Source organism: Poecilia mexicana, unplaced genomic scaffold (genome assembly GCF_051168715.1).
Source record: "Poecilia mexicana isolate PSO_F unplaced genomic scaffold, ASM5116871v1 scaffold_6, whole genome shotgun sequence".
In the NCBI taxonomy this organism is placed as follows: Eukaryota; Metazoa; Chordata; class Actinopteri; order Cyprinodontiformes; family Poeciliidae; genus Poecilia; species Poecilia mexicana.
The window spans coordinates 23,153,618-23,180,311 of record NW_028263375.1 but is presented as its reverse complement, the minus strand read 5'-3'; the positions used below and the strand labels follow the sequence as shown (position 1 = coordinate 23,180,311).

Genomic DNA, 26,694 nt, shown 5'->3' with positions numbered 1-26,694 from the left:
TTGGGCATTACATTTTAGTAAAATAAATGCACATGAAGACATGTAATGATCCCGCCTCTCCTGATAGGATCTCAATGCCTGTCTTAGTAATTTTTACAATTTACATTTTACTTTTACTTTGGTGGAGTGTCAACCTGAAACTTCATTGTATCTCAGTTGGATTTTGAGTGATGGACAAACACAAAATATTGCACGATTGTCAGGTTGAAGGAAAAAATAGACATAATTTTCACTTTTTTTTTTTTTTTTTACAAATACTCCTATGAAAAGTTTGATTGTCCAAACTAAGATAAAAGAACATCACCACAGTATAATTCTGCCTCCACCAACTTTCACAGCAGGAATGCTGAGTTCAGGGTGAAGTAAAGTGTTAGTTTCCTCTGTTCCCTAAACGGCATTTGGTAAGCTGCAGATGCGGCTACGTTTGGCATTCTTTCACCAGTAGTTTCTCACTGCCACTCTTAAAAAAGGCCAGATGTGTGAAGTGCTTGACTAACAGTTGTCCTGGTAACAGATTCTCCCTCAGGAGTTGTGAATCTCTGCAGCTTTTCCAGAGTTACCATGGCAGTCTTGGCTGCTTCTCTAATTTTCGCTCTCATTTCCTGGTGTGTCAGCTGCTACGTTAACTAATTAAGTGACTTGTGATGGGCAGGTGGTTGCAAAATTTTTAATTAAGAGGATTTTAGAGTAAAGGAGGCTCAATGCATTTCTATGCCACATTTTTTGCATTTAAAAAAATAGAATGAAAAGCTTTTTTTTTTCTTTGCAAACATATTGGATTTTGGTGGTTGTAACCTGACAAAATTTGAAACAATTCAAGTAGCGTTTCTCATTCAAACACCTTGGAGACCTTGCTACTGTGGCGTTATGGGCAAAATGAAATACAAGGAGATTATAAAACAATATGATGACCTATGCCAAATTTGGTCGTTCAATAGGATAATTATCCAAAACATATAGGAATGTCATATGAAATGTTAAAAGGACAGATATTGTCCTTTTGGCAAAAGAGGCCAAAGCCGCAGCTGCTAGGGTGCCAATAATGTGGCATCAGTGATTTTGCTAAAACCAATTATTGTGTTTTTCTTCTAATGAATGTATGCATTAGTTTAAAGGGACAGTATCATTTATTTCCCATGCACAGTGTCATGTCATAGCACATTAAGTAACTATGTTACCTTCAGTTGTTGTAAAAATGCTCTAAATATCAAACATAACTTCAAACAAAGTTGACTTTACAATTTGACACCTTGAAATTGCTCCTCTGTCTCTTTAAGAAACTCCTGCTCTTTCAGACACTCCACCATCGGCCCATCATCCCGACAGTGCTTCTCATTATGCCGTTTACAGTCGTCCTCAGGAGCGTTGGACAGAGAGGTAGCTCAGTGAACTCACAGTCCCACCAAGTGTTTGTTAACTACTGCTGCCGCTAGTCTGGAGGAGCTTTATGGGAATAGGCTTTGTGAGAGGAGTCGTATGATTGGCTGCCTCAAACACACATGAAATAATCAAAGTAGCACTCCAGAGATGTTTTTGATGAGGGAATAGCATGATAATATATAGCTCAAATAATCAATTTAACACAATCCCCCACTGCTTTTTGTTTAAAGTTTGTTTTTACGTATCTTTGCCAGGGGTGCCACTAATGTAAAAGGCGTGAAACCAACAGAACACCAAGACAAAAATAAACACGGAGACTGTAATTTTGTAATTCAATGTATTCACATTACAACATCCACACTGGTTCAGTCTGTGACGAAGTCTATGATCTCCAAATATATTCACTGTATGATACATAATACCAATATAGGCACTTCCAGTAAGTCCGGCAATATTGAAGCTACAGTATAGTGTCTAAATTACAAAACGGTAAAAATAAATAATGTATATCTAAAAGAGTTTTTGTAGTTTTAAAATTTCTTTATCTGTACAGCATATATTGTACAAAACGGAGCATCAACCTGCACAGAGATTCATTAATTTACTTCCACAAATACTGTGAATTTGGATGTAGTCTTCCTTTCGTGTAGTGTGGTAAGTGAAGAGTACTAGTGAGGAAAAAAAAAAAAAAAAAGCAAGTCATTGTTTCATTACGTGTCAGCTATATAAAAATACTCATTTCATTTTGTTTACATCGTTGTAAAGCTTGTTTGGTTCAAACGGTTACAATTATCTTACACTTGTGAATAATCATGACAATCAAAAAAAAAACAATTTCATGGAAGAAAAAAAGAGAAAGAAGAAATAACACTATAAAACAGATGCAATGTTTCAACTCAAACGCAAATATTCTGAGGTGGGAAAATGCATATATCGGTCTGTCTTAAAATAAAGTGATGATGAACAAGTGAACACCGCAGACGGAGTCTGAACGCCTTCATGTCTGAGCTTTTGAAGCTGTGCAGCGAAAGCTCTGCCGCTTTACGCAGCGAGGAAAAAGGAAGTGTGCAGATCAAAGAGGAAGCACTAGGAGCGATATACTGCGGGAGGATAACTATCTGAGCGGAGCATGTGCAAGGAATTAAAAACTGCTTACTGCATCTCTTCGAGCTTCATCACCTCGCGTATTCCCACTAGAATCCCTCACCACAGCAGTACAACATTGGACAGTCACATTCAAAGGGCCAGTGGATTAATTGGAAAAAAATAAAAAAAAGAAGATAAAACAACAAACACACAATATGGAGCGTAAAGTACGGAGGATTGGGAAATCCAATCGAACTAAATGTTCGTTTCTAATATAAAGATTTTCTAAGATTGAAAGAAATGTGGCTTTTGTCTGTTTTGTGATAGTTGTGGCTCATTTGGAATGAAACGAATCAACAAAGCAAAAAAAAAAAAAACTTAAATCCTGCAAACAGAAACATGCAAAGGGTTAGAAAAACACCAGATGATTCACTGGCTTCAAACAATCCCGACCTGATAAAAGGCTCGAGGGCAAACATGTGTGATGCCAGACCAATCGGTAGGTCAGCCAATTATCAAGCCTGTGTGTGGCCTCCACTCTGAGCAGCACCCACTGCGGCAGAGTCAGGACGGTAGCAAAGACGCCATTGTTCATGAACCGCCGATTCCACACAGACGGCGTCATTGTGTGGTGAAAAAAAACATGTTAGTGCATAATCTACTTGCTGCTGTTATAATTCCTGAAGATACGTGAAATGGATTGAGATTATGGGAGTAAATTGTGTATGGAAACCTTTGCATCAAATCGCTTAAAAAAGGCGGGGGGAGGGGTTCAAGCTTTAAAGTTTGAGCTTTCCCACTGAAACACCCAACAATGGTCTGGCCTCACGCCCGACATCCGAACATGTACACACAGCTCCCATTGTGTGACCGACCAGGGACTGCACAAAATTAATAGGCATTTTGAAGCACTGCGCTACAAAAGGTTGGCATTTGTGGTATTGAGACTCACAAACCCACTTGATGCGATGTTTGTGTTTCAGACCCTGAAAAAAGAGCAAAGCACTTAGCAGTAGATGGAGACATTTCAAACAAGAATCTAGCTGCAATCGAGCATCTTTGTGAAACTCATAAGGTGGGCGACTGTTTCTGTTCCCTCACAGAAAGGAAACATGCCTGAAGCCAAACAAATAAGCATAAAATCAGCAGAGAGGTATTCTAAGAATCTTTGGTGCCACTTTATTTGACAGGGTGTGAATAAGACTGACATTACACCGGCATAAATGTGATGTAACACCTGTTATGAATGTTTATTCGGTAAATAATGACACTTTTAATGCAAAGTTGCTTTAAAAGTCCATTAAAAGTGCAATTTTTACACTAAAGTGACATTATTTGCCAAGTAATGCAAAGTTGGCACTTCTAATGGACTTTTAATGCTACCTTTAAAGCAACTTTGCATTAAAGTGTCATTATTTATCGAATGACACTTCATGACAACAGTCATAAAAATTCATAAACTCCTTCATGTTCATAACAGGTGTTATGTCATATTTATGACCTTCAAATAAAATGCTACCAAATCTTTTTCCATTCAGCTTTAAAACATGGTTGGTTTTATTTGGATCGTCTTCGATGTTTTGCACCCAGATTAAAGCTACGGCTCTTCCACACAATGTAAAGCGCAGTACAATATAGATCCCTAAAAACTGTTTTTTCTTTCATTAAAGATGCTTGTTGTGGCTCCTTCTTTGTAAAAAAAACAAAAAAAAACAAATTGAGGGAAATGTTTTCAAAACTGATATTTAAGGACCAAAACTAGAATTTATTAATTTTTAATTTCCTCAAAAAGTTAGCTCAGGATTTCGTTTACATGAGTTTCTGTTAAATGGTTAAAGTGTTACCTGTATTAGAAAACTCTAAAGATGTATTCATTCATTATAAATCCAAATTAACGGCTTGTTCCAGAGGAAAAGGCCAAAGCAGATTTCCATTGTCTTTAAATGACTTTAAATACTTATATTACTTTTTTTTAGCACATTATCTGGATTTATGCTAAATGTAAACACCAGAAATTAAAAAAAACTGACTATAGCCTTTTAACAGAACTTCACTTCAATAATCGTATCCCCTGGTGGGAAACCATTTCTCCCAATATACATGTATCCTAACAGAGGCAAGAGATTATCACTGCAACTAAATAATGTTTTTTTTTTTTAAACCTAATTTTCAAAGTAATATAAATACTTGACATTTATTGGGGAGTTTGAGCAACAAAGCCAGGTGAGTTTAGACAATAGAAACAATTCACTACGTTGGTGGTACTAAACCTAAAAGTCAGATAATAACCACATTGTCCAAACATTTCTACGGTTTCTAATGAAGCTCCAGGCCTGTTTTAAGAGGCTGCATGGACTGCATGAGGTTTCTTGGCTTTAGTCACACAAAATGTGCTTTGTCTAAACTCTCTTCTGAATAAGACGCCACAGTAGACTTTATTAAATTTGTTGCGCATGTTTACTGTGAACCTCTGACCAGCCTGTGTTTGTCAGCATGCCGTCTGCTGTGAACTGCAGGAGGATGAACGAGTCCCTGAGGCGTCAGGAGAATCAAACCGATTCACAGCACAAAGATCACAGAAAAACGTGACGGTAAGTGTCTTTAGTTTGTCCTTTGCCTTTCAAACACGTGTTTGTCTTTAAATGTGATACAGATGTAGTTTTCCTGAGGGTAACAACCAGTGTCAGTAAGATTTACATTGTTTTGTTTTTTAAAAAAAATGAAACTCAGCACCTTGAATCCGATTACATAATTAATCTAAATATGGATGAAGCTAAAAGTACCTGCAAGTGAAATCTGGCAGGCTTCAAAGAACTCCCATTCAAAAAGTGTAAACATCTCTAATCAAATAAAAACTGACAATTCCCATAAAACCTTTGACGTGTAATTTAGTTGGTTCATTCCTTGTATTGGTTTGTAAGTTTTAAATTAAATTCACTTAACAAAAGTTGTAAATTTAAGAACTTTATGCTCTCCTGTTCAAGTTTGGTCACAAGATGACTTCCCAAAAATGCTGAGCCATTTCTGAACACCAGTTCAGAGGAATGACCATATCGGTACCGTTTTAATATAAACTTTAGCTTTAGCTTGTTTTCCACCACAGCGGTCCCGGCGCTCACTCAGCACCAACTCTTCCCGTTTCCAGCTCCCAAACTCTGGTGCTCTCTAAGCAAACGGGACACTTGAACTGACACTTATCTGGGCCAAGTACAAACTCCAAACTTACTTCAGGTTTCAGATCCAATTTAAGACGAAACAACTAAACTCTGACACGAATCTAAGACTGAACAAGCATTAGAACACCTCGAGTGGCTCCTTCTCATTTTTCAGCTTTTAGTTTTGCTATCACGCATCATGGAGTCACATGTGGGTCAATGCAATGCTCGAGTTTTGCTCGCCGTCGCTATTTAAACAATCCATCGATCTATGTAGTGTGTGCCTTACAAAGGGTAATTCTCTCTCTTTTAAAGGCCGTGTGTGATTCACAACTGTAGACCAGAGAGCCACAGGTCACAACTACATGACTCAGGCATTTAATTGCAGAGGCACAGAGATAAATTATGTGACTAGCTTAGTTTAAATTACTCACTGCACTGTGGTCCTCTACAGATTTTTTTTGTGACATAAAGCAGAACGAAGCTGGTCCTCTGGCTGTGGAAAACTGGAACTGAAACTGGTTCCAAGCTCTGGACAAGATCTGGAACCGCTTTGGTGAAAAATACCCCAAAGATGATTGATTTCTGGCAACAATTTGACTGAATTTAGATCTTGTTTTGATTAAGTGATAGCTCACTTAAGAGATTTGTTGTCCTGATGTTTTTTTCTTTAAAATTAAAAACATAAAAAAGTTATCAAAAAAAAATTTCTACAGAAAAAAAACTGTAAAAAATGTTTTTATTGGCATATAATTACTGTCTTGTTTTCAGCACTGTGTTGAATTGGACAGTATTTTTTCTATGATTAAGATATAATCTAATAATTATGGCCACAAATTTCACAGATCTTTTTTTGTTTTGTTTTGCATAATTAAAAATGAGAAAACTTGTATTGAAACCCAGTCCATGTTTTGCAGAATCTCCTTATCCAATTCCTCTTCCTCCGTCAGAACATCTGAGAACAGCATCGTTTGAGTCTTGTCAGATATTCTCTTTGGATTTTTGGTCCAGATGTGTTTGAGTTCAACTATTTCAGTCCAGATCTGGCTAAATTGTGACAGCTTAGCCCCGATCTAGAGAATACTGCTTTTCTATCCATCTTTTCATGACTTCCTTAACTAATGGAGGAATAAAATGCCCCTCATCATGATGCTGCCACCGCTATTTGTCGCACTGTGTGAACGGGGTTCAGGCTGGCATTGCAGCATTATTTTTCTCTCACAAATAGTGTTTTGCACGTTTGATTAAAGTTTAACTTTGAGTTTGTCATTGTGGTAGGAAACAGATAAAGGTGTATGAATACTTTTGATAGGCAATGCTGTAAAACAGTTGTGTCTTCGACATCAGGTTTACTGTAGTTTAAAAATGCAATAATCTGACTTTCTTTTTCTTCTTCCTTGTGCCTTATGGAGAAAAAATGTGTACATTAGAGTAAAAACTGAGGAACACACAAATGCAGACGCTTAGAGACTGTTCAGAGCCGTCTCTGCGTTTCTGAGACAAATCTCTACATGACGGCATTAAGTACCTCATTTGGCAATAAACATCAAACATAATATTCATAAATATTTGACTTTGGCTGTTAAAGCCCAGAAGTGAGGGATTATTTTTGTCAAGAGTTGAAAGGAAGATTATTCCTCATGTGAATCAGTCCCTTTACAATCCATGTGTAGATTTAAAAAAAACAAAACAAAACATAAACTAGCACAGTTTAAACCGAAAAAGATGAGCTACAATCGAAACACAAGCATGTGATGGTGATGTTTATATATAATCACATTCGGGAAATAATTCTGTATAAATTGGCAGCAAATTTCTGCAGTCCTGTGTTACCACACTTTGTTAAAACCTATGCAGCTGCTTGTCTTCGACTCCTGACAGTAGCAAAATAGTCTGTATCCCAAAGTCCATGAATAATGCATTATTGCAATCTGGGAAAAGAAAAACCCATATAAATGTTTGGTAAAACCACATATTCAGGTTAAATATGTAAAGCACAAGATTTCCCACCCTGTATTTTTTATTTTATTTTAACTTTTTTTTCTGTGTAGGCACGCGTTTCCCAAACATCTACAGTGTTGTGTCTAAGTAATGTGCTGGCAGAAGCAGGAGTCAGTAGGATAAGGTCAAAAGGAACATTTCTTTACATCCTTATCCTGACTGATGCTGCGTCTCTATCTGAGGGCGTCTGGAGTTTAGAGGTTTCACTGTGGTTCGCTGTCCCCTCCCTCCTCTGGAGTCTGAGAGTCGTCCCTGTCAGAGACGGGCCACTCTGCTTTCTCCGTCTCCTCCTCCTCACAATGCTCTCCTTCCCCCGGCTCTTCCCTGCTCCCCGATTCCTCCTCCTCTTCGTCAATAGCCAGAATCGGCTCAGCGACTTTGTTTAAATGGGCGGACTCCGTTCCTTGCTCCTCATTCTGGGATTCGTCTTCTATCACCTTCTTCCACATCTTGTGATTTTCCAGCAGGTGCTGTGTGATCTGGCAAAATACTTTCCTCCTTTTCTTGGGAGCTGCTTTCTCTGGATGATAAAAAAAAAGAGGAAGGTAATTTATTTAGTGTTATTTTTACTTTTTTATGATAACCAATATGCCTCTTATAAAGGATATGTGTCTTTTTTATTGCAGATTATTTAATTGGTCAAAATTATTTGCAACGTGGAAGTAACTGGACACAGGGTTTTTGTGACATGTTTATGTATTTAAGCACGAAAAAAGTAATAAAAAGTCTCATTCAAAGTTTGAAAAAAAAAAATAAAGGATGTAAAAATGTGGCTACTGGGTTGGAGCCAATTTTGTAGCATTATCTACTAAGGACAAATTATTTTACAAATGCAAATTATAGTACATTAGTGAGAAGTCCTAAACATCAGCAGGTTTGAGTTGTTGCATGATTTGTTCATTACATCCACCAGCCAATAACACCATGTTTTTCCCAAAGAAATTTAATATAACTTTATATTTTTTTATATTTTTTTATCTATAAAAATCCTAAAATACAACTCATCTAATTTTGTGAGTGAGTTATAAATAAAGTACAATGTTTTCTTTTCTTTTCTTTATTTTCAATCTTTGAAAATCAAAGCTACTGTTTCTTAGAGCCTTTCTACGGTCCAGCCCAGATTGCAGCAACAGTTGCTGAAATATGTCGTCCTGCAACTTATCAGCTAGGAGATTGTGTGAATAAATTTCCAGGCAACTTTTCTCAGACTAGCATCTGCAAAAAAAAAAAGAAAAAGGAAAACATGTTTTTTTCCATTTTGTAATCGTAAACTCCATTGTTCTGATCTATCTCATAAATCTTTTTAAAAAGATATTTTAAAAAATACCTTGAAGCAAAATGTGAAAAAAGTTCTGGCTTTGTGCCGTAAAGCGGACACAGTTTGCTGCCCTTCCCTGCTGTAACCGTAAGTGTGGTTCTTGGTTTCCTTAGTAACTAATGTTAGCCATTATTCAGTGAAACAGAGATTTACTGTAAGACTTTTAAAATGAAAAAAATTTGAGTTGTATGTTACATAACTCTGACCTATAAAATATTTATTAAGAAAGGCTCTTATTTTTAAGAACGTGCACACATAAGAAATTTTAGTTAGAGAAGCAATTTTTAGTGAGACATCCAGGCACTAAAATGCACTACTAGTCCTCATTTCTTAATATTTTTTAAGTTTATCTCTAAAAATACAAAAGATAAGACATAAAAAATGAAAACATGTTCAGCAGGAGCAAAATGGGAGCATAATGAAGTGCAGTGCAGCTGGATGTGCTGACTCAGAAGAATCTCTAGTAACAAATGAAAATCCAAACAATGCGTGTTGCATAGAGGAGTGATTTTATATCTAGTAAATTACACTTAGCTACCTGATGGACGTAGGTCAAGTCAAGGCCTTCTGTGTTTTCTGCTCGTTGAAAATTACAGCTACCTTCTGGGAATAAATATTGAGTTATCAGGATCTTTAAATCTTCGCAGAATGAAAGAGGGTGGATTATAACTAAAGTTATATTAATCCAGTGGTTCCCAAACTTTTTCTTCTGCACCCCCCCAGTGGTTTCCAAACATTTTCTGCGCCCCCCCTATGGATTACAAATGGCTGTCTGGTTGAAACGACGCTTGTGACGGGGGGACCATCGACTTTTTGGGAGGCAAAATGAATGTACGTAGCTGAAAATAGACACCAACATCGGTAGCCTACAAGGTACTTGTTAAGCTAAAGGTTCTGTATTGATGTTAGCTAGTCATCTTTTAGCTAACATTACCTGCATCCAACAGCTTTACTCAACTCAGTCGGTTAGTTTGGGGGAAAAACTGTGAAAAGTTCTTTGCGTTTTGCTGGTTTGCTGCCGTGATTCTAACACAAACCTACGTAGCTCCGCACAGCAGCAGCAGGTCTCCTTCACAGGTGGAAACCCAGCGCGAGCGTCGTAGCGCTCATGTTGCGTTTAAAGGCGGCACGGAAAAACAGGTTACAACATGTTAACAACGGATTAAACAGTTTTAACTGCTGATAAAAGTGACAGAGGACACAAATATGGGAAGTGTGGAAGCCTCTACTGCAGGGGTGTCGAACTCCAGTCCTCAAGGGCCGCTGTCCTGCAACTTTTAGATGTGCCTCTGCTGCACCACACCTGAAAAGAATAATTAGGTCATTAGCAAGGCTCAGGAGAACCGATCTACACAGGGAGGAGGTAATTAAGCCATTTCGTTCCACTGTTTTTTACCTGTGGCACATCTAAACACTGCAGGACAGCGGCCCTTGAGGACTGGAGTTTGACACCCCTGCTCTACTGTATCAAATTGACATAGGAATAACAGAGAGTTGGCCATTCTAAGGTAAAAACCCAGCGCATACAGTGTTCATGTTTTGTTTTTTTTTTCATCCAGACGGCTTCCCGCGCCCCCCCTGCCCCCTGCACAGCGCCCCCACCAGGGGGCGCGCCCCACAGTTTGGGAACCTCTGCATTAAATACTTTTTTTTTTTTTTTTTTTTTTACAAATTATCGAAGCAGGTTTTGTTTGCAGAGATTGGTTGAATAAATATCAATTGTGCTGGATAAATAAATCTGAAGGTAAAGAACAAAAATTGGCTCCTTGAAAGGAGTTAATTTGCATACAGAGAGAATGGTTTTCTAAAAAAAAAAAAAAAAAAACGGTTTAGGGTTCTAGTCTTGTTTTCACTATGGTTTGGACCCTCGTACTCACGCGATGCGTCAGAGCAGGTGGATCCGTCTTCGTCCGCCTCCTCGCTTTCGGCGATCTCTGGCTCCTCCTCCTCAGGCTCTGGCTCCACCCACCGACCAGGTATGAGGCCAGCCGAGTCGTAGGAGTTGCAGAGCGGTCCGACGATGTGCGTGATGAACGATTCCTGAAGCTTGGCCAGCTGCGGCGCTGCTCGGTCCATGAAGGGGCTGACAGGAAGCCCCAGGCTGGACTCCTCATCGCCCTACATACAGCGTGAGCCATTAACACAAAATGACACAAACTAAAAGGACGAACAAGAGCTGATTTACAGCATTATGCAATTCTGATTGGTCATCTACAGACCCATTCAATAAAATATAATATTACTGATTAAGTTCCTTTCTTTCGGAGAATACAGAGGGGCGTTTAAAAGTCTTTATTCCTGTTAATTAGGATGATATTTCCGCTTCAGGGCAATGAAAAGATGACATTTAAATTTAGATTATTATGTTTTCTTATACAATTAAGAAAACATATTCAATACAGAAACGTGAGCTTAATGAAAAGTATGTCTGATACCTGCTTGTCATTTAATCTGACAAATGGGCCTCATCTGCAGATCCTAATTTAATGAACATGACTGAATATCACATACAAGTAGTTACTTCTACTGAACAATAAATATAAGCAACTTGTAGTTTTTTTTGTACTTTTACAATTCAAATATCTCTGAAATTAATTAAAAAAGTGTGATTTCCATGACATCTATAGAGACAGAAGTGAAAACATCTCCTTTAAGGTTTTCTGGTTTTCCTCTCTTGTCACCTTTAGATTAGTTTATTCACGGTCTGGCAGAATGAGATTCAGTTTATGACTGTTTCATATCAAAATAAAAACAGGATAAATGATCAATGAATGAACCAGTTAATGCCAATAAAACAATAGAAAATTTAGCAAAGAACCATTTTTCAGTGGGATGCTGAGAGACTAGTCTGTCACAAATGTAATGGATTTTCAAGATTCTTTGTATTATTTATGTAATCCTTAAAAAAAAAAAATAACACAGATTGCAAGATACAAATTTTATCAATGAGATATCAGGTGAAAGACTGACCTATGATGGATGATTACATGAAGAGTAAAATACCCTATCTTTGGATATTTTTCTTACTTTTGTGGCTTTTATTTTATAATCAGACAGGAAAGCAGGTGAACAGTGAAGGGTCATGCAGCAAAAGACCTGAGCAATGGTCACCTGAGTCAAGGACAAACTGTCTCTGCACAGGAGACCCGCAGGGACTCACTGCAGCTCCACTTTCAGATTTTTAAGTGTATGAAATGCTGACATGCTCGGGCACAAGGACAGGACAGCATGGGGCGAGAGAAACTTTAAAACACCTTCAGGAAGCTAATAGAGCTCTTGATTAATGACACTTTACCTGATAAGTTAGACCTGGGAAAGAAATAAATAAGCTGGTAAAGTTGGTGTCACATTTTGGGGAAGGAAGTGAGTTGCTATCGGTTTATAATGCTGGAGACTGTGAAGTGCACTCAGGTCGAGTAGCCGTCTCTGTCAAGTGCCTTGAAGAGAAAACCTTTGTGCGTCACTTCCCCCTGGAAACATTCAAACCTTTTGTCTCTGTCAATTAAGAGAGACGGGAGGAATTCAGTGTCAAGAGTGCATGCCATCCTAACAAACAATTGTGAGTGGAAATAAGCTGTGCTCATAACTAGGTTACGTTTGTTACTGCAGCTCCATTCAGAATGAGGCCACAGTTACTGTACAGATAATTATGCAACACTCCTACAGTTTGAGTCGTCAAGCTTACAGCTAAAAATCCGAAAAAAAAAGAACTGTCAAAAAGGGTGAACAAAAAAAAAATTGCTCTTTGAAGCAACAATATCATTTGTATCCAGGGCCGTTGCTAGCCATTTGGGTGCCCTAAGAGCAGATGGCACCTAAATGTTAAAGTCAAGCATCTTGTTTATGCACAAGCTTTGTTATTCCATCACCACCTGCTGTCATTTGGCATTGGAAGTACTTTATCGTGCTGTGACATAAATCATATTTACATTACCTACTGCAAGTATTAGTTTCTGGGGTTTTTTGTTGCGTTTTTCTTGTTTAAAGAAAAAAATAATAGTAAAGTGTTCCTTCTGCCTGTATCTGGTCAGGTTATCTGTTTGTGAACATAAAAAAAAACAAAAAACTTTTTGTTGATCCATCACTTAAAAACTCAAATAAAACAAATTGAAGACCGATTTTGCAATACGGCGTTGTGCTGCATGGTGCTGCAGCGGCGTTTTTATTGCTTCATTGCCACAAACATGGCAGCCTTGCAGAGAGTTGGCCCACCTGTTCGTAGAACTCGTTGACAATGCCCTCAGTCCACTGCAGATGCAGATCCTTGCACTTTAAAGGCCCGTTGATGTCTGCCAGCTTAATGCACATCTGGCACACCAGTAACCTGTCGTTCTCATTAGACCAATCAATACCCGTTGACGGATCATCGCCCACCTATTGAGGGAACAACAAAAGGCCGGTCAGCTTTTCTCACATCTAAAAATACAGAATTTAATAAGCAGCATGTGAAATGTTAGAAACGTTTAATAGTTTCCTCTCTTCACAGACCACTTCCAAAAATAATACATATTCCATTTCATGTTATACTTCATGTAAACCATTTAAGAGTCCGTCTTTCGCAGTACCTTGGCATTGAACTCAGCCAGGAAGTCAAAGTGCTTCTTGAGGTCCGTTGCCAGGATGGCCTCGATGACCAGGAACCTGAAGCGTTTGAACTCCACGTGGTCCAGGTTGACCAGGAAGTTGTAGTCCGGGTGTGACATGAAGAGGTTCCAGGCGGAGGCGGCGTGGTGGTTCTCCAGGACCGAGCGATCGTTGTAGAGCACTGCCTGCAAACAGCCAAACTCTCTGCATGAGCGAGTGCAAGCAGGACTTTAACGTTGTTCCGCTAAAATCTCCTGGAACCAAATGTGAGCCCTCGAGAGATGAGGGGTTAAACGTGTTTTCTGCTATCCGGGGCTCGATTAGATCAAAGCGTTGCCCATTACGGGAGCTGTTCTGTAATAAAAGCGGCTGAGGCCCTGAGACTGCTGCTTTTTCCTGGAACTTCACCCATCAAACTTTTTGACTCATTTGCTTTCACAAGAGGTTTTACTGTCCTAATGTCACGAAAGCAGATCCAGCGGTGAGTTAAAAGCGCTGATCCTTTTTATATGTCTTGGAAAACCTGATCAAATTGTTTGCTTTATAGATCACAGAGTTTGTTTTTTAGTTGTTGTTTTTTTGGCTTCTGAGTAGAGTTGTTCATATAAAAACCACCTTTTGTAAACGGATACATTTATTTTATTACTCACACTGTAGAATAAATGAGATTGTTAATATTGTTAAAGTTGCAGAAGTAGGAAGAATTTCACAAAAAAAGGGGTTAAACTAAAGCTGCATAACTACTGGCAGGAAATAGACAGAGTCTTTAATAAGGACATTTTGGGGCGAACATTGTTTTAGGTTTTCACAACGTCAGGCTTTAAATTCCCCCCAGCAGGACTGGCTACTGGGCTACATGGTCTGTAATGGTTAACGTCCACGTGGAACAAACGAATGTTTCCAAAGAATTTCTTAAAAACAAAGAAAAACTCTTTCTTGGAAGAGGAAATAAATGAGCAAGTGTACACATTTAAGACCTTTTAAACCTTAATCTCAAAAGCGGGTCCATCTAAGATGTTTTGAGGCCTCAATTCAAATCACTTAAATACTTTTTAAGTCCCTGAAAAACCAAAGGAAGTGAGAGAACCGGAGGTAAATCAAAACACAATAAAGAGATCAAATTATCTCTAAATCAGGCTAATATCTGCTTCTTTTAATCTACGTCTTTATGTCACATTTTTATTGCCCTGCTATCGAGAATGTTGACACAGCAGTTAGTTAAACATTGATTTAGTTTGTAGTTCTTAGAAAACCTGGTGAGATTTTTACATCAGGATTTACAGAGAGGTGAGTGGAGTTTCGGATCGTTTAAGACACTGTTACTTGAAAGTTACAACGTTATAAATATGTATTATGTAACTAAATTGCCCCATGTTTTGGTGTTTGCTGTAAACTGTGGATTTAATTTTGTTTTAAAGATGTGGCTCTAGGCTTAAATTAGTTGCACAAACTGAGCGGAGGGAGTGATGTAATCAGTTTTAGGCAGGAGAGGCTATGAGGCAATAAAAAATAAACAGTAAAATATGTTAAAGAGGTGAATTATTTGGGGACAGCCCAAACTCATGTTAGCAGCAAGTGAAAGGTTCTTAGAAAGGAAAACAGGCTGTTCCGAAAAACAAAATGAAACAACTGCAAGGACAGGCGGACGCTTCAGGAAATCTGCACACTTTTACGCTCGCAGCTTCTCTTGCCCTGTTTTTATAACGGTGTGAAGAGCTGCTGTTCTCTACAGCTCACCGGCGACAACGTCTGTCTGACTTTTCCGATAACGAAGACATCAGAAAAGGCAGACAGGCAAATCTCTATGTTTCCCGACTCAAATGAGAGAGTGGTTCTGGAGGACTTCGGGAACAAAGTACCTGAGGGGCGCTGGTGGCCACGAGGAAAGCATTTGTTCTCCCAGGATGATCGTAGTCGTGCATCGCAGCAGCTACGTAAAGCGCCATCAGCTCCAGAGCGGGGATGAGGCCAGACAGACAGCCGTATCCGTCTTCTGACACAGTGTAGGTCTTTGAAACCAGGAAGCCCATGTGACTGTGTGTTATCCCAGAGTCAGAGTCTAACCACAGGGAAGAGACAAAGCGAGGGGATTTCGGATCAGGACTGCAGAATTTACACACAACACTTTAGGTTCATCTATATGTGCCAGTAATGCACGCCGGAGCGCATGCACCCAGATACACACACACACACACACCCACACACACACACACACACACACACACACACACACACACACGGATGTTTTAATCGACTTATGTGTGGATCAAAGGGATGGTCCTGGTTAGGCATACAAACAAGGTTTTGAAAGATTGGTGAGAGGGAACTCTTAATTTGCTAGCAATTTCATGCTGTCCTAGACTTCAAATAGAGTTTCATGCAGAAAAACATGAGCCAAAAGCTTGACGAAAGCTGGATGTTCTCACACTGATGAGATGGCTTACAGGGAGGATCAAGGCACATGGAACAACCCTCCGAGAAACCTTTCATACCCGAAATTTCTTATCCAACACAAAACTTATAATTAAATAAAAAAAAAAAAAAGAAAGCTCATCTCCTTATAGGTACTGATAAAATAAATGGTGCGTACCTGAGTCACTGGCTGAACTGTGGTCGTTAATGAGGCTGGGTAGACCGGGCACAGGCTGCGTGGTGAGGTACCAGACCGCATGAAGCACATCTGTGGCGTGGATCCTGTTGTGATCTGATCCAGAGGACAAAGCACACTTTTTCCAAATTAAATCGCTTTTCCACCAGGGCGCACTGTTGAGCCGTTCAGGTTTCTCACAGCAACGTAAAGGCAAATCCTTGCATTGTACTGTACACCGTTAGAATGAGCAAAAACTGGAAGAAGTGCATTTGCATCTAGTGGCTGATTTGTTTCTTACAGCTGCAACAAAGGCTGACAGGAAAACGGTGCGAGTGAAACCGCGACCGGATGAGAGGCATTTAAACTTACATGGTATGTCTCTGTAGCCGCTCTCCAGAGCGTGGAAGTAGTTCATGAACTCTTTAACGGGGATCTTAAAGGTCTCAAACAGGCCGGTGTCCTCAAAGAGCCTGTAAGACACCTGCAACACAACATGTCCTGTGAAAACCACCATCAGAAAAATACAGTTTATTACAATATCTGCTAAAATCCCATGGAAGTTAATTGTGTCATCCAGCTGAATGGCTGCGAACCACTACATGACTCACTTCATTTATCTGTCTAATGCTACTTTGTCTCACTTTTGTAACCTTACATTTTTCCTTTTTTGGTCATAACCCTTTTATAAATAGTTGTTAATCTGTACTTTATCTCAACGACAGTTTTTTTAAATCTCTGGTGAAAAATAAAGATGTTTTCTATTCTATTGTTTTCTACAAAGTATTCAGCTGAAACATCATGAAGTAATGATGTTTTTTTTAATTATTATTATTTTTGAGTTTTTGGTCGTTATCTCATGGTAGTTTTCGCTCCTAGGAACCTTTGGGCCAAAAACAGTCAAATATAAAAATATAATCACACTCCCAGCTTTGTGGATTGCTAAGAGGAATACACATTTACTGCAGCGCACCAGTCAGGCTGGCTCTTAAAAAAACATATAGCTTCTCCTAAAATGTTGTTCAGCAAAGTTTCCTTATGAAGAAGATTGTTGTTCTCTTCCTTACAAATCACCCAGAGACCTTTGCATTATGCAGACTCCTTCAGAGTGATCCCAGACACACAGCTTTTAATGACAAACCCCAAGCCAAGTCTGAAGCACCTGGCAGACGGTTGTTCATTTGGAGAAAGACGTTCTCTCCTCGTACATCATGGTGAGAGAACAACAACTGTGGATCTGGGGGATTTAGTGTTCATCTGATATCCTATAAACATGTTCTTATTTATTAATGAGGCCGTGTTTTTCATTCGTCTTAAATGTTCTTCTTTTTGATTCCGAGTCAGAAACACTGGAGGAGTAAAACTGTGGTGGTGATTTAACAGTTGTTGCTTCTTGAAGAAGAGAATAAAGTCTTTAAGTGTGTTGGGTTTTCGTTTGATATCCTTAATAAGAAGTGAGGATTGCAGTAAGTCGTCTCAGATCTTACTTCTTTGTGTTTTTTTTTGTTTTTTTTTTTAATGTTCTCACCTGACTAAGGATCCTCCCACATTTTCCATTTGTCTTCTCCATTAGAGTGAAAATAGGAAAGTTCCAATTATTTAATTGACTCATTAAAGGCTCCAGGTCTTCCATTACTAATGGCTCTTGTGCCAGAATGGGCTTGTCCTGTACAAAAAACACATGATGAAGATGTTTTAAAGAATACATTTCTCAATGGCACAAACCATATGCATGTACACTGGATGTGGAAAAAGTATGCACATTTATGTTGTGTTGTTAAATGTTGGAAAATTGAAATATTTACTGATTTTTTTTTTTTTACCAACTTCAGTGTATAAATAAAAACAAATGTCTAATAAAAGGAAACTACTTTTAAAAAAGAAAAAAAATCAAAAATCTCTCACTGTACAAAGCAACAATTCACATCATTTCATGTCTATCAATAATTGGAGGACATATATTACTTTTACACAGCTGGACTATTCTCTATCGTTTGTAGACGAAACATAATCTGACGTGGGGAAACCTTCAAGACTCTGACCGAATGGAAGAAACTGCAGGATTTTCTGGTTGCTCCTGTTTACTGGTTACATCAGTCTGCTGTAATTTCCAGGAGTCGTGTTGACAGATAGAACCCCCTTTCCTCTCAAAAGAACTTACAGATCCGGCAGAAATACCCCCAAGCCAAACGGAAGACAATTTCATGGTCTAATGAAACCAAGCGGGAACATGTGGCCACAGCGCATCACCAAAACTTCACCACATCCATCGTAAAAGATGGCGGCGGATGGCGATGCCGTTCTTCAGAAGGAAGAAGACGTTTGTAAAAGTTTGTAAGAGGACTTAAGGAGCTCTTAAAATCAACATCACTTTTTTTAGCTGCCATTTTTACAGGGGGTGTGCAGACTTTTTTTTTTTTTTGTCACTACGTTTCCGCATCGTACGGCGTCCTACTCTGACATTAAAGAGATGTTTTTGAACGCGTGAGCCTCGACTCACCTCAGGAGGTATTAGTGCATGGAGGATGACATTCTGGGAGGGTTTTTTCCCCTTTTCTGTGTCCTCCTCCGTTTGTGCTACATCACTGCTGTCACTGTGGTTGGTTTCGTGGGTGCTGTCGTAGTCTGATGACACAACTACAGGGTCCTCTGTCAATACAGAAAAACAAAGAGACGTCGGACTGCTGCAGAATCCGTGACTCGCTGTAATCGGCTCACCTTCCTCACAGAGATCTCCGTTTGTCAGCTGGCTTTACGTAATCAGCCGAGCTGGCCTGAATTGGTCTGCATCTAATCTGAACTAGATAATTCAACTTTATTTGAATAAATCTGATTTAAACTGAGCTTGATCCTATTGGATCTGCTTGTCTTGTGCTTTGAGATGACATTTGTTGTGGACTAGAGCCATGAAAGTAAATAAAGCTAAATGAACTGCATTCATATCCACACTGGACTAGACTATTGTTTAGTAAAGTGTTCACTTAATTTAATTGAAAGATTAAAACACATTAGTATTTCTCTAATACATTTTAATGGGGATTTACTCTTAATATGCACTCAGACAGATCCAAGTCATTTTCTATTGACTACTATTCCTGGTAGTGTTTATATTGAGCATCTTGTGCAGTTTATTTATTTTTTTTTACTTTAAACCAATAAAGCAGGAAGTCCCTTTATTTAAAATCTCTAAGATTTGAAGAATTCAAATGGCTTGAAATGCCTCTCTCGTTATCAAAAATTAAAAGTTAAAGAAAATAATTCATACAGAAACATGAATCTTTGCAGATATCAGAAATGAAGGTGCATTTTCTCATAAAGCAAAAGCAACAAAAGGAATGTGCTTGGGTTTTCCACAATTGTAAAAATGCCTGCATGTCCTTTATCTGACACAGGAAAGATGCACCGCTCCGTTTTGCCCCTACCTGTTCGAGGTGTCCTGTCTCCCTTATCTATAGAGCCCTCTCCATGGGACAGTCTGATGTACGGCCTCCCACAGCTGCAGAAAACAGTTTACACACATGCAAACAAATCTTTAATTTCTCTACTACTAGTACAACAGAGGTTTAGCTACTATCTGTGAACTTCTTTAGTGAATATGGCCAAAGTGGAAAGAAAATGATGGTTGTTTTCCAAAGTTTTTCTTTTTTTTTTTACAATAAAAAGTCTGGAAATGTGTCATGTATTTGAATTTAGCCTCACTGAGTCACTACTTCTTTGGTAACATTTGGGTCTGATCTTTTGGGTCCGGCCCAAGCAGCTTTGCACATCTGAAGACTGCAGGTTTTGGCTGTTCTTGTTACCGCATTAGTTCAAGCTCTCCTAGAACAATTAAGTTTTGCAATAGTGTTTGAATTGGACTTAGGCGTATAATTTGACAAGGCTGTTTTCACATGATAATTCCCTTGTACACAATCATTTCTATTCCATCTCAGGCTGTATATTTTGACGTTGCTGAATGCTGAATGGTGAACACCAGGCAAAATCTAAAGTTTTTTTTTTTTTTTGCAGCAGAAATTGTTTTCTCTCCTTGTCTCTGCTGAAGTACAGGAAGCATATTGTTGCCCCATTCTCCACAGATTTATCCCTGATCTTCTTGGTGTGCTACTTAGTGTTCATGTTTTTAGTTTGCTAGTTCCCCAAAATTTCTCATAACATGCACACAACAGTTACATTTACCAAACTGGATCTTATTTTGCATTAATGGTAACATTTCTTGGAAACCATTTAATTTTCTTTCTACTTTACAACCATTTTATGCTGTTTTATCGCATAAAATCCCAACAAAATAAATTGAAATTGGTAGTTTAAGAGGATGGCTGTTGTAAAGTAAACTTTGAATACTTTCGCAATCCACTGTGACTGAGAGAATAGAGGAAAAATTTTACAACACTGAGTAAAATAAAACTTGATGTAATGAATACCATAATAAGAGGTTTTGATGTAAATGTTTAAATATCAAATTAACAACAAAACAAAATGGATCAGTGGTAGTAGAGCATGTTACATCTGGCTGTCTGTGGCTGAGCCAAAAGAGCAAAAACGACACCACTCAGTAGTCAGGCTTTGATAACCAACCGCTGTCAAGTAAACTAATTGGGATCCCAGCACCGCTGTCCGACTCAACATTTACAGATGCTCCAAGAAAACGCCAATTAATTAGCGTAATTAATGCGGGCATTAACACAAACAACGACGAGAATAAACAGCCAAACAAATCTCAAGCCTTCGCCGGTGCTGGCTTTGTTATGAACGACTCATTAGCAGACGTGCCCGCTCTATTTGTGATTTACGGCAGAGCGACTTCAGCCACATGAGCAACCTACTGCGAAGCCACGAACTCGCAGACAGATGAAAACCGTCACAAGCGCCGAGTTTAAAACATAAATCAAGCGTCACGCGTTTTGAAAGAGGGATGTTGACACCGTAGGGAGCCTCGACGGGTTTCCATGTGTCTCTGCTGAGGCTACCGTCAGGCCGTAGGTGGTTTCAATTAAAATACCTCGCCCTAAATGTTGTAAAACCTTCCTCCTGAGCTGAGGAAATGCCTGCCGTCAGAGTGTTGTGTCACGGGGAGCACAAAGGCCTGCAGTGTTTCTATCTCCTCCTGATAAAGTGTTTCTGGAACGCTTTCGGGCCAAACCCACCCACTATAATGGACCCGGGGCTCCAACAAGGAGCGTACTGTCGTGTTTGCGCGGTCAGGCCGGACCGCTGCGTCTAATACATCGCAGGTGTGGAATATAAAATAGTTAGATAGTTTGGCGGGTGAACAGTTAGAACGTTATTGTCAGGGGAGCAAGAGTCTGCGTCGGCCGCAGAGCGTTTGGCCTAAAAGGTTTAGCTTTAATGAAAGCTGAAGAACTGGCAGACACCTTTTGGCGTTCTGCTAATGCAGCAGAACAACCTTGAGTTCTGACACCGAGCCTCCAGCACAAAATGTAAATAAGGAGGCTGGGCTGTTCTCACTCGCACAGTCCGTCAGTCAAGTGTCAAGTCTCTCTGCTTTTATCGCTGAAAAACCGGAGCAGTTGCAGGGGTAGGAGCCGCAGTTACAGTAATTTAACTGTCTCAGTGGGACGTCTGCAAACACTGTAAAAACATAATACGCATTCCAGTATGCATAAGCCGAAAGAAATAACATTTATCTGCTGCGTAAGAATGTGTTTATGGGGAGAATGTAAATGGATGAAGGAATGTGTTGCTTCGCAATTTACAACGCAGACGCTCGACATTCACCTGTAAATCTGCACACATCTCCCCCCACCACACTGTCTAACTTTAAATCAAACAAACTTTCCCTTTTATACGTCAAGTAAGATCACCAAAATAATTTCTAACAGCTTAGTGCCAGAATAAGGTAACTGGCTTGATGAGTTTAAGCTTTAACTTGGTGGTTGACGTCTTAAGAAGTTGCTACAGTATTTCCACACAATGCCAACTTTTTTTAGAAATTGTCTCTCCAGCAGCACGATGTCGCCGCCTTTGTACAGAACATCTTGGATGATGCCGTTCGACCTGCTGTTTCCTCCACATGTAACAATAGTCATCATAGCCAAACACCTACATTTTAGTTTCACCACACAAAAAGAACTCATCTCCAAAAATTACATTCGCATTTCTAAATTTGAATCGCATTTTTCTTTTTTTTTAATGAAACGGCTTTTTGTGGCCTTTCAACCCATGTTGATTCGTTTTAGTGTAAAATGTTACTTTCTTACGAGCTTTCGACAGAATTTTCACAGGGGCTTTTGGTTTTGTACAGAGGATGATTTGCATGTTTTGTACCGCAACAGGTTGATCTCTAGCACCAAGAACGTCACGACCCGGAACAGACGAACGTCGAACTTTAAGGCATTTGGAAATGGCACCCCAGAACGAACCAGATTTCTGGTGGTCAAATATTCTCCTGATATCATGACTGATTTCTTTTTGCTTTATTTGATAAGAGGAAGTAAAGGGGCTTGTGTTGTTCTCTAAAATACAGGTGTGCTTCCGGTTGTGAATTAGATGCTTTGCGTCATCATTTGTGCCAACTTAAAGGCTTATCTATGTTAGTAAATGTAAAAGATAATTATAAACTGCATAAAAACACAAGTCTCTCGGTCATTATTCTATCTTTTAGCAAATATAAATAATGTCAGTCCTAGTTGACCTACAGCAAAAGAATAAAAAACTTTAGGTTCATCTGCAATGAACTTTGTCCAAGTCAGACCGCAAAAAAAAACAAAACAAAACAAAAACAAAAAAAACAACCATTTATTCTTTGCCGTGGTTTCTACCCATTCACTTTATTTTCAAGAAAACTATGTGTTAATTTGCTTCTTGCTCTAATTGGGATTTTTTTTAGACGTAAAAGTTTTTGGCTGCACACTCCAACTGTAAACTCCAGCTGGCCTGTGTTTGCTCCCTCTTCTGCTGCATTTTACTCCCAGATTTCAGGCTGCCTTCCTCGCAGCAGGTTGACAGATTATCTTTGGTTCAGAGCCCAAACGGACATTGTCCAAGCCACGATAAACACAGCAGCCATTATTTCTGCTTCCAGTAATCTACCTACTCTTGAGCTAGATGACGTGAAGGAGATAACAGCGCCGTGGCTCAGACCGAGGCAAATGGAAGGTATCGCTCGCTCCCTTTTTAACAAGCACTGTCCGATAACAAGCCGATGTTGCAGCTTTTGAAGTCGGTGTTGTTCCTGCACGTCACTAAAGGCTGACAGGATGGAAAAAAGTGTGCAGGAAAGGAGACGCTTAATGTCCTAATTAAGATCGCGCAGATTTGATGAGGAGTAGAGAACGGGGGGAATTGAAACCATGTGTTCATTTTTTTTTTTTCCTCCAAACCTCCCCTTCATGTGTTCTCCTCGTCCATGTTTTCTCTCTGAGGACACATGAGGACAGATTATTCCTTTGCTCCGTTTGATCTCTAAAGAGATTTATATAGAACAAATTTCTTGGCCAGACGAATTGAAAAAAGAAAAGACAAAAAAGGCTGTACATAAGTAAGAAAAGAAATTATACCGACTCTTTCCATTGTCGTGTAAAAGCTTAACTCGAGAACTTTTATTTTTAATTTTTTTTCATGTTGTCGATTAATCAGTCGTCAGGAACAAGCTGTTTTCAGAAGGCACTGGACATGTTTAACAGCAGTTTATTTTAACACTGAACCATCTTTTTTTTTCTTTTTCATTTTCGAACATCCAGACGGCTGAAAATCAGCTAAAGAGCAGCTGACAAGAGACTTCAGTAAACCAAACCAAGAGTCACTCGGTACACTTGAAATGCTCCATAACCTGCGCCAGAAGTAGCAGCTGCGACAGTTCATCCAGGCACGTGTGTGTGTGCGTGTGTGTGTTTAATTGCGGGGTTGTGGTGACTGGGGGAAAAGCCCAGGTGTTTGTTTACACTCTCACCACCATAAGTGGGTATAGCTGAGGCCCTCTGCTGGGCTGAGCGACTGTTTGAGTCCAGGGGACCCAGCTTTGTGTACAGAGTCGGCTCGGTGTGCCTGCATTTACAGATGTTGCTTGAGTATCACGCTGTCGGTGCGCAAACAGAGCCAAACAAGTCACCGACAGAAGCAGCCCACACAGTTATTTTTTTCTTTTTTTTCTTTTTTTTAGGGCTGAAGACTCTTGAGAAAAAGGAGGGAGTGTAGAAAACAACCCAGTAAACAAAATGACGTCAGATGAAACCCAGTGGACCCTTCCTGAGGACTCGCTTATTGCAGCAATGGAGACTCTGTCAACTCTTAATCTGGGCTGTAATGTTGCTTTGTTTAAGCAATTCTTTTACCAGCAGTAAATGTAAAGAATTATGACCAACTCCGGCTTTATAGTTGCTGGGAAAATGTATTAAATCATAACCCTAAAAATAAAAAATAAAAAATAAAAAATAAAAAAAATCACATGTACAATCTATGCCTGATTTTTTTTTTTCTTGACATCTGATTTCCAAACTCCAGGCAACAATCTGATGATTAATCAGTAATTGCCTCTTTAAGATGGATTTTTAAGGTTCTGGGGGCTTGGCGCGCAAGTTATATTTCCATTCTACCATTTCCAAATGTCGGATGCAAATTACTCACTGAGGGGCTGAATAACAATTGCAACTGCAAATATATGATAGAGAAAACTCTGAAACACAAAAACAGGCACCACAAAAGTGAGAAAGCTGCAGCTTAGATAAATTGTTCCTGAATGGAGAGAAAGAGAGAGAAACTATCTGTAAATTGCATATTCCAATGTGATATAATGTCTTAGAAAAGTTGAGACAAAGCAGGATAGTTTCTTGAGTAGCAGAACATTTTCAGTCATTTCATTCAATCACATTTTCTTAAAAGCAAAAGCCTTTTTTCCCCAAATGAAACACAAACAGAAAACCAAGTTGCCAAACACCTCTGATCCCACCTGTGTGTCACCACACGTACGTTTCTTTTTTTTGTTTGTTTGTTCTGTTGTTTTTCCTGAACCTGCAGCAGTGTGGCATTAAAAGCAAAATCAAGTAGAACTTTTCTAGCAGATCCTTAAATACGATCACAGGCCTTTAAATGGGCTTAATTTGAGTTCACATAATGAAAACCACATGATTGGTGGATAAAACTGACAACTAAAAGTTTAGTCTAGCCCGAGTTACCAGAGCTTTGTCTTGGAGGTCATTCTGTCTATTTTGTAAAACAACATGGTTTACAGCTAATTCCAGAAAAAAAAAAAAAACAGCCATGCATTTTATTTGAACAATTCATTGTTAGGACAAGGTCTGTAATCATTTACTAACTTGATGAAAGCAATATTTCCAAAGAAAGGCGACTTCAGAACACACAGCTACAGACTGGTCGGCTTCGCTGTGCAGCATGGGTGAATTATTTTAAGATATTTATTATGTTTCGCCATACCTAATGTATCCTCTGCATTTATTACAGTAAAATGCTGCCCTATTTTACTTTTCCTTTCCTTATACTGCCAGATCAGCATGCCCCTAGGATGGCATTTCCTTGTAATTTCCAAATCTAAAGAAAAAAAAGAAAGCCTGGTTGAAGTAGTCCTTTCTTTTTTAACAATTATCCACCCAACATTTGTTTCTAAACTAGGCCATGCAGTATTAGAGTCATGCCTCATTTTACATGTGCAGTTCCAGGATTTAACAATAGCTAAGTTTCAGGCAGTTTCTGCCAAAGCTAAATTAGTTTATATCTAAAAGTTTGGTGATTGAAGCAGTAAGAGCTCAGGCGAGCCGATTCATATCTCCTCACAAGACTCCCACTAAATAATGAATGGGGGTTTTTTGGGGGTGGGGGGAATGTTAAACAGTAACTTCTAAATCCAGAAAGTGAGAACTCGTGTGACTTCACACACGTACGCGGACTCTTGCAGACATTGCAATATATAGGTTATCATCAGCTGGAGCTGTGTTGTTTGGATCCCAGCAGGCTTTTCTCCGTCTCTTTGAGGCCGACATCAGACGTGTCTTACTGGAATCCTTCTGCAGATTAATAATTGAGTTGCAGATCCAGATTATCTATTCAACAAAAGTTCCCATGTAGCGTTTTGAAAATCAGTCTCTCTCAGAAGGATGACGCAAAAAAAACTGTCCTACTTGTTTGACACAACAGAAATCAACACAAAAACGGTGTTTTACAGCAGAGGCGACTGTATTTGCAGACTGGTGCAGATCTTGGAAGATTTTTGGGGACCAAAACTTTACAGGGGAGAAACTACACAAGGTGCTGTTGATGAAAGACAACAGCACCTTGTTGTCTTTCATCAACATATATATATATATATATATATATATATATATATATATATATATATATATATATATATATATATATATATATATATATATATATATATACATATAAAATCAAGACATTTTGTCCCTTATCAAGGATTTTCGGTAACACTTTATTTGAAGGGATGTGCATAAGACTAACATAAAACCTGTCATGAACATGAAGGAATCTTAAACTGAATGTTTATGACAGTTGTCATGCAGTCATTTGGTAAATAATGACACTTTTAATGCAAAATTACATTAAAAGTGTCAACTGTGCATTGCTCAGTCAATAATGACACTTTTAATGAA

General features: G+C 39.0%; 1 protein-coding gene across 1 annotated transcript in view; it reads right to left on the bottom strand.

Annotated features, from left to right (window-relative positions):
• Positions 1 to 1,703: 1,703 nt before the first annotated feature.
• Positions 1,704 to 26,694, bottom strand: part of LOC106916499 (cGMP-inhibited 3',5'-cyclic phosphodiesterase 3A) — a 92,179-nt gene continuing 67,188 nt past the window's right edge. Inside the window, exons 5-14 of the mRNA XM_088006437.1 lie at positions 19,534 to 19,607; positions 18,612 to 18,760; positions 17,640 to 17,777; positions 16,484 to 16,595; positions 16,115 to 16,228; positions 15,384 to 15,583; positions 13,506 to 13,709; positions 13,153 to 13,314; positions 10,818 to 11,058; positions 1,704 to 8,142 (exon numbers count right to left, since the gene is read on the bottom strand). Of these exons, the coding sequence (XP_087862563.1) occupies positions 7,826 to 8,142; positions 10,818 to 11,058; positions 13,153 to 13,314; positions 13,506 to 13,709; positions 15,384 to 15,583; positions 16,115 to 16,228; positions 16,484 to 16,595; positions 17,640 to 17,777; positions 18,612 to 18,760; positions 19,534 to 19,607 (1,711 nt within the window). The 3' untranslated portion in view covers positions 1,704 to 7,825. The remainder of the gene's footprint in view (positions 8,143 to 10,817; positions 11,059 to 13,152; positions 13,315 to 13,505; positions 13,710 to 15,383; positions 15,584 to 16,114; positions 16,229 to 16,483; positions 16,596 to 17,639; positions 17,778 to 18,611; positions 18,761 to 19,533; positions 19,608 to 26,694) is intronic.